The sequence below is a fragment of the Arachis ipaensis genome, chromosome B10, assembly GCF_000816755.2.
Source record: "Arachis ipaensis cultivar K30076 chromosome B10, Araip1.1, whole genome shotgun sequence".
In the NCBI taxonomy this organism is placed as follows: Eukaryota; Viridiplantae; Streptophyta; class Magnoliopsida; order Fabales; family Fabaceae; genus Arachis; species Arachis ipaensis.
Genome location: NC_029794.2, coordinates 23,988,503 through 23,996,777, shown reverse-complemented (window position 1 = coordinate 23,996,777; position 8,275 = coordinate 23,988,503). Strand labels below are relative to the sequence as shown.

Genomic DNA, 8,275 nt, shown 5'->3' with positions numbered 1-8,275 from the left:
GTTTCTGACTTTTTTCCAACGAGATTGGTGATACTTTCAGGATAGTTAGTTACCCAGCCTCCCACAAACATCGTTTTAGTCTTGTTGGGTAGCTCGTGCTTGCTTGCTTGATAATGGGTATACTAATTAACACTGTTTTTGCTTTGGCACCATTCATTCGCTCAGCTTTTCTTTGTTGTTTATGACTGGAATGACTTTGTTGGCTAATGGAGACATTACTCTTCCTCGTACGCTCCGTTTATGTTTCAGGGAACATGTCTACCTTTTTCCTCTCGAGAGTTACATGCAGATGCATTATTTTTTGTGTGGACTTGTGCTTGGTGCGTCTCTCTCCTTCGTGATATAAGCGTATGCTGCAGAGATTATGATATGTGATTCATGGACAACTTATTGTAGTAACCACGAATTTTACTTTCAAGCAATGGTTGCTCTTCCCCGCATTTTTTATAGTGAATTTCGAGCTGAACTGCCATATGAGGTTAGATTTGTTGATTTCTCGGGTCGTCAATTCACCATGCTGCTCCAGAAGACTCCTTCTCTTTGTCTAATAGTGGGCAGATTGACTCAATTAATTAATGCCTTTAGCATCAAGGGAAGATGCTGGTTCTTTATGGCATATGTCGGTAATACCGAGTTCGTTATTTTTCATGTGCTAGATGCAAATGCACGTTTCCCAGATGCGGGAGTATCCTCGGACAAGCCTTTTGCTGTAGCTGAACTATTAGGGAATATTTATAATTTGGCCGCTTATTTTGTGCCCGCTTTGGGTGATGATGAGGATTTGTTGCTACCAGATTCATTCCACTCTAATTTGGCTTCAGCAATATATCCCAATGGTAATACATATACCATCCAGTTTGCATCTACCATACAAAATTTGCCCATGCTGTCATTGCTTCTGGAGATGTATTTGACTTTTGTTACTGCATTTGCTGTAATGCCTCTTGATTATCGTGCCTTCACTTCAATGATTGGTCATTATTCAGTTGCGTACCCCGGAGTACTACTCAGCTTGCTACCAAACCGTGAGGCTGTTGTAGTCGACAAAAAGATTACAAAATACCAAGCTGACGAATATATTCTGGTGAGAATTTAATCAGTGGTCCCGTGTTTGTGTGTTTGGTTTATATCGGTTTTTGTCCTTGATGTCTACATCTAGGTAGTCACAATCTCTTATTCATTCTTAGACGATTTTGTCTCATTTGTTTTGTAGACCCTCCCGATCAGTTTTGTTCAAAGGGCTTTCCGGATTAGACCTGATCAAGTCGACATTGTTGATGATGCTAGTGTGTGTTACAAGGTCGATGTTTGCTCCAAGCTCAGTCGGCCCCGAGAGTGTTATTTTGGTAGGGGCTGGAGGCCTTTTAGTCAGCAGCACATGCTTCAAACGGGGAGCATCATTAGGCTAATGGTTTATTCGCTCAAGAACTGACATGTGCATTGTCATGTCCTATGTATTTGATGTTTTGTTCGCTGAAACCGTATTCTGTGTTTCCACCATCAAATATCAAACTTGGTGTTTCAGAATTGTGTCAATTTAATTTTCATATGTTATCCGCGTTAAGTCATGAATATATATAAATTTATATTTTACTGGCCGCGAGACTACAGCTAAGATGACATTTATCCACATCCAGTATAATGTTCCTTCGTTTTTAAACATACGTTTGGAAAATGCTATCTATTCAATCGAATGTGATTCTGCTGCATTAATGGTAAAAAATATTTGATTGTTTTTATTGATTTATATCATAGGCATCATATTATATAAGTATATAGCTTTTAGGTTTTTTCTTTTATACTTTTTATTTATCAGATACTCCTCCCCATTATGGTACAGGAAAATTAGATTAATAATACTCTTCACAACGTTTGAATCCTTCTGAATAATATATTTCTCTCTTCACGGTTGCATGCATCTCGACTTCTTGCATTTTAGGATGTTCTTTGTACTCAAGACTACAGTTATTTGATTTTATCGGTTTAATCATGGACCTAATAAAAAAGGCGAAACCATGTCAAATTAATATATATTGTGTTAACTTTTTGTGTTAACTAATGTTAACTTTATTCAGTTTTAACTTAAAAAAATGATTCTTTTAAAATAACCCATTAACACAATTTTTTTTATTTTAAAGTTTGCTTACCAAAATACCATTTAACGAATTATTTTTTTATTGATTAAATTGCATTTTTGACAAGATTAAATAATTATTATATTTTCTTCTTAAATATCCTTCAATAATTTTTAAATTATTAACTTATAATTTTACCAATTTTGTTTTTTTACAATTAATTTTTCCATATGTATGTATTATTTTTACATGAGATCAAAAAAACCTTTATCATTATTTTTCAATCTCAGCATATATACATTAATTGTTCTACATATTAACAGGGGTCAGATTTTTTATTTCAGTGTTAAAATAACGTATATGGATATCAACCAATTAATAAAAGAATCATAAAAAAATATTCGCAAAATTTGGTTAGATCACCATTTATTAAATTTTTCTCTTTTATAATTCCCCATTGACAGAGAGTGTTAGTATTTTAGTCACGTGTTGCCATATGGGACAGCCGTGTTCAACTAACTCACTCAGTATTCAGACTGTGCTGGCCTGCACCTAGAAGAGCGAAGTCCTTTTTGGTTATGACCTTTGCTCTCTCGAATAATTTATTTCATCTTTGAGTAATTACCTCAGCCTTATTATGCAGAATAATAAGGAGCCTTTTCTTGGATTTTGAAAAATAATCCACCTGATGCGACAAAAAAAATTTCATCAAAGGACATTCACACAGCTCACCTTTCGCAACTATCCCAACACACTGTTAACTCTTCCTACACAGTGTGCGTTCATCACTCTGAATCAATAGCTGTGTGGATAATTCCTACATTCAATGTATACAACGCTGGGTTTTGACCGCCGTGTCCCAATTCTGCAAGGTTTGCTATAACCGGGCCTGCTTCACGTACTTTCCGGCTCCTTGGTTAGAGAAACGAAAAAATCAAACCCGAGTTTCGGTCATTCGTTAGCGTTACCCCTTTCCCACAATATCTTCAGACCCAAGTTTATTTAATAAGTTATGCACATGCATGTGAATATATCTGTTTTAGCCATTTAGCCACTGCAAACATTGTTATCGAGATGGGTAATATATGCGTAATAATAACACCGATATTATTGCTCGGTCAAATTAAATGGATAACGTTCAAATTGTATCTCAAGTCAAGGTTTCAACTGTTTCGTTCAAGAGTTAATTTAATTTTTTGTTAGCACTGTCAGACGGTGTGGACCGCCGTCCAGTTTGCAGTGAGGTATATGGCCCTTGGTTACTGCTAGGACCTCCTGCCCTATAAATTCTCTTCTACCTTGCATCATGCTTCCCACACTTACTTGCTCTGCATCTTTTATACTGGTCCATTTTATATCGTCGCTTTCATCTATCTCTGATATTTATTGTGATTGCTATAGATACATGTGTGAAAGCTTTGCCTTTACTGCCTTAGATATAATCGTTATCAGGCATGACATAATTCTTAACTAAGTCCTTGAGATTTCAGCATATTTTTTCGATTTTCGTGGTTCTTACGTCGTCATTTTCTTAAGATGTTAGTATCCTTTTGTCTTTTTTTCGTGGCAGCTTTATGACAAATTCAACTTTTATATGTGTGTGATTTATTTTCTTTAATTATAGTAGGCGTAAAACGCCTATATATATTGTATATGTTACAAAATTTACAGTTTCTTCTTATATGTTTATTTCTAGATGTGTACCTGTATATATAGATTGTCATATGTCATGTATGTGTGTGTGTGTGTGTGTGTGTGTGTGTGTGTGTGTGTGTCTGCATATTTCTCAATTTCTATGAATCTCCTCAGTAAATCTTCCCAGTGCAGAAAATGGTTTTTGGTTTTCACTGGCGAATTTTTTTCCCATGTAATTTTTTTACGCCATTGCTTCTTAACCTTGCCCCACATCCATGAGAATCTGTATTTCTGGGTATGTGTTTCTAAGTGGGTAAAGGAGAATAATGCACACTAGGTAAGATGTCATGAGTTTATAATTGTTATTATTCCCAAAGTGTTCGTCATCCATTTCATTTGTTGCATGTGAGACGTATAAACATGTGGCACACTGTTGTTATTGTTGCTTTGTTGAGTTGGTCTTGCGATTTCTACATATCTCTTTCTATCGCAGCACAAGTGTTTAACAGATTTTGCCTGGACTATGAGTAAACCCTTCACTGATTATGAGTAAATACTGTATATTATATATTATATACTTATATACTTATACGTATGCCTCTAATTACCATGATAATCGTTTTGTGTTCGTCTTTCTCCGATTATTTTAATAGATACAATCATTGTTAGCCAAATAATGAAACATTAATTCATAATTGCTGTTATAAAAAAGGAAGTTAATCATTGGCGTCATTCTTATGATATGCATAATCGGTGTTAAATTTATTTTCACTTTCTTTGTTCCGCCCTCCATGTGGATTGTGTTTTTTCGTGTGTAATTGTGTCTCCTCATTTAGATTTTCCTTAATTAATTTCTAGAATTCTATGTACTTATTCATTTTACCAATTTATCGTATTCTTATTCTAATCAATAGGACCCTTTTTTCCCCTTTCAGGTTTATGCAAACACAATCATAAACACGGTCATGTTTGTATTACCTGTTAGAATTTATCAGGTCCCCAGCTCATATTTTCATCTCCGGTTGGTCAAAGACCGAAATCCCCCAGATGGATCAGACTTTTGATTCTGTTAAAGACCTTTCACTTATTTCTGACAAAAACTAGTGCATTAAAGTAAGGATTTTGAGGATGTGGAAGGTTCCCTCATATGAAAAGAGTTACTCCCAACCTTCAATGGAGTTGGTTGTCCTCGACAAAGAGGTACGTTTCCACCTTTTTTTACTTCTTTTATGTTCTTGCCCTTAGTTGTTCGTCACTTCTGTCATATCAGCCGTGTCTTTATATCTACTTCTATCATTGTCAGGGAACTCGAATCCATTATTTCATTCGATCCTTTCATTACCGTCCTTTTGAATCGATTCTTGAGGAGGGCAAGGTGTTTGTTCTGGCCAACTTCACAATTGACTCAAACTCGTTGAAATTCAAGCCCACTAAGCATAATATGAGGATCATATTTAAGAGGGACACCTTGGTTTCGAGTGCCGAGGATATAGATATTCCAATTGAGTCGTTTGATTTCGTGCCAACCAAGGAAATCCTATCTTCGGTTAGGGATGACTTATTTCTTATTGGTATGCACGTTGGTGTCCTCATTGTGTCACCCACATCCATGTTATCTGCCTAGAATATCATTTATTCACCTCTTCCAAATGTTTGTTAATGCCAGCTTATCTTGTGTTTACCTTGCTCAGATTTTATTGGGCTTCTATCCACAAAGAGTGACTTAATACCTTTTGAAAAAAAATACAGAAGTCACACTACATGAAAATCGAGCTTGATGATCTGAGGTCAGTTTTTCCATTTTATTGTGTGCAAAAAATTTGGGTATCTCATTTATGCCACAATCCATACTTACCTCTGATTATGTTGCTTAATGCTTATAACTGTTATATGTTAATCCCCATCAAAAATACTTGTGGACCCAAAAGTGGCAGTGAGAAGCTATCATGCACCTTGTTGGAAAATTATGCATATGAATTTGTCACTCTTCTTGATGCCAACAAGGCAACTGAATATATAATCGTGCTTCAATTTGCAAAAATGAAGTTCTATAATGGTATATTTAAATTTGGCAAATTTGCAAGAAACCTGCTTCTATGTAACCAAGTATTTGTCGAATCAAATATAATTTTGTTTCAGGTGTTATGACTATCACCAACACAAACTACACAATAAGGCTCATGGTGAATGTTGACCTTGAAGTGGTTAGGAAATTCCGCCAAAAGTCCGGATCTTTAACAAAGCCTTTCATTTTTTGTCACTAATCTTTAACAAGCAACTTAACACATTTAAATCTTAGTTGTGATATGGTAATGTTGTTTTTTTTTCCATGCAAGGATGATTGGACTTGGTAGCAAGCTTACCACAAGCGTTGATGTTATAGGCCGGGTAGTAAGGCATTCTCCTACTGAAGATTTTCTCAGCCTTACACCTTATGCACCAATATATCAGATAAAGCAAACTGTTGAGGTGTGTTGATTGGGTGCTTCCAATTTTAAAACAGTTTCCCAACACCCATTTACATATGTTGTTGGTGGAAATCGACATGATACAGTTCAATATATGCGTTCCATGTTTTCATGCGATACACGGCCCTTTGGAGGAATGTTTTAAATTAATTTTCCTGCATGCATTTTTTCCCTATCTTTTTCTGCAGAAATCGACCTATGTGACCTGTGAGACTGTCATCGACATTGACAGAGATCATGCATGGTGGTACAAGGCTTGCAGGCAATGCACACAGGGACTGGAGTCACTTACTGACCAATTTTATTGTGCCAAATGTGATGTTTACGCTTCAACTTTTTTTGCAAGGTCGGTGACCATTCATGTGTGGTTCTTTTGTTCCTGTGTCCTCTCCTTATAGTAAAAAAATTGCAGTGGGTTTTTTTAGATTGATGCTATACTAGAATTGACATTGGTCCCTTCAAACGGACCCATTGCAAGTATGTTTTTGTGATTGAATCTGGTGAGACCATTTGCAGCCTCACCAATATGACACTCTTTTTTTATGTGAATTTATTTGTGCCCGAAGGTTTTGCATTCAGGTTCGGGTTGTCGATGACTCAGATACAGCAACCTTTGTTCTCTCTGAGAATTACACCTCAAAGTTCTTAGGTTTATCTGCCATTGACATCTGCAGCGATCTGCTTGCTAAGGTTCATGATTTGTAGTTTGTTTCCTTTTAGCCTCATATTTTGTGAACTCTTCGACTGAAGACTGACTGACTTCTTATTTTGCACAAAAAGGGTTATGGAAGGGATCATTTCCCAGGGGAGCTGAATGCACTAATTGAGAAGACACTCCTTTTCAAGCTAACTGTTAGGCATGATAGCCTAAATAAATTTCAGGCGTGCGTGATCACCGTGTCTAGGATATGTTCTGATCCAGAAATTATGGCCTCACTTGCTTTAGAAAACAATATTAATTTGGTACCTTACTTTGATTAATACATGAAGGCGTTTCAATTTGCATTCCTTATTCAACTGTTGCACCTTTTTATGTTCCATAGCGCTTTCTAATCTGACTCTCATGTGTCTCAGGACATATTGCAGAAGGTGACCACAGCCTCGGGTGATCGCAGTGGTGAATTGATTCGAACTGGGAGCATCGGCGGCGTTGCTGGTTCCATCACCCCTCCGAGCTCCAAAGCCGCAACTATTTGTGAGGCAGACGCTGACCACATGGCTACACATACACCTGTGAAGCGGATCTGCATTAGATATGATGATATCAGCTCTTCCCGTGCCTCTTTCACTGCATCCAAGAGTCTACTGCCTACATTTGAGAGGTGCATGTGATGAGCGGATAATTTATACGCTTTTTGGCATTGTTTTTAGTATGTTTTTAGTAGGATCTAGTTACTTTTAGGGATATTTTTATTAGTTTTTATGTTAAATTCACATTTCTGGACTTTACTATGAGTTTATGTGTTTTTCTGTGATTTCAGGTATTTTCTGGCTGAAATTGAGGGACTTGAGCAGAAATCAGACTCAGAGGTTGAAGAAGGACTGCTGATGCTGTTGGATTCTGACCTCCCTGCACTAAAAGTGGATTTTCTGGAGCTACAGAACTCGAAATGGCGTGCTTCCAATTGCGTTGGAAAGTAGACATCCAGGGCTTTCCAGAAATATATAATAATCCATACTTTGGCCAAGAATAGATGACGTAAACTGGCGTTCAACGCCAGCCTTCTACCCAAATCTGGCGTCCAGCGCCAGAAAAGGAGCCAAAACCAGAGTTGAACGCCCAAACTGGCACAAATATTGGCGTTCAACTCTAAGAAGGACCTCTACACGTACAACACTCAAGCTCAGCCCAAACACACACCAAGTGGGCCCAGGAAGTGGATTTATGCATCAAATACTTACTCATGTAAACCCTAGTAGCTAGTTTATTATAAATAGGACCTTTTACTATTGTATTAGGCATCTTGGATCAGCTTTTGATCTTTGATCAGTTGTATGCTATCTTAGATCATGTTTGAGGGCTGGCCATCTCGGCCATGCCTGGACCTTCACTTATGTATTTTTAACGGTAGAGTTTCTATACTCCATAGATTAAGG

At 37.0% G+C, this 8,275-nt stretch overlaps 2 protein-coding genes across 2 annotated transcripts; both read left to right on the top strand.

The window, feature by feature from the left end:
* Nucleotides 426–1,263, top strand: LOC110267800. Its single transcript, XM_021113611.1, has 2 exons — nucleotides 426–1,084; nucleotides 1,228–1,263. Exons 1-2 carry the CDS (start codon nucleotides 515–517, stop codon nucleotides 1,252–1,254), a joined length of 597 nt encoding a protein of 198 aa, XP_020969270.1. The 5' UTR covers nucleotides 426–514; the 3' UTR covers nucleotides 1,255–1,263.
* On the top strand, nucleotides 3,150–7,510 carry LOC110268385. Its single transcript, XM_021114509.1, has 11 exons — nucleotides 3,150–3,153; nucleotides 3,279–3,319; nucleotides 4,646–4,705; nucleotides 4,815–4,910; nucleotides 5,014–5,281; nucleotides 5,850–5,934; nucleotides 6,047–6,179; nucleotides 6,367–6,524; nucleotides 6,745–6,868; nucleotides 6,959–7,141; nucleotides 7,253–7,510. The coding sequence occupies exons 1-11, from the start codon at nucleotides 3,150–3,152 to the stop codon at nucleotides 7,508–7,510; spliced, it is 1,410 nt and encodes a 469-aa protein (XP_020970168.1).

What these genes read in the sequence shown, in the direction of transcription:
- LOC110267800 (XM_021113611.1), top strand. Translation starts at nt 515, where the DNA reads ATGCTGCTCCAGAAGACTCCTTCTCTTTGTCTAATAGTGGGCAGATTG. An exon ending in AAGCTGACGAATATATTCTG is followed by an intron (nt 1,085 to 1,227) that starts GTGAGAATTTAA and finishes CCTCCCGATCAG; the next exon opens with TTTTGTTCAAAGGGCTTTCC.
- LOC110268385 (XM_021114509.1), top strand. An exon ending in GCCGTCCAGTTTGCAGTGAG is followed by an intron (nt 3,320 to 4,645) that starts GTATATGGCCCT and finishes TTCCCCTTTCAG; the next exon opens with GTTTATGCAAACACAATCAT. An exon ending in TACCTGTTAGAATTTATCAG is followed by an intron (nt 4,706 to 4,814) that starts GTCCCCAGCTCA and finishes GACAAAAACTAG; the next exon opens with TGCATTAAAGTAAGGATTTT.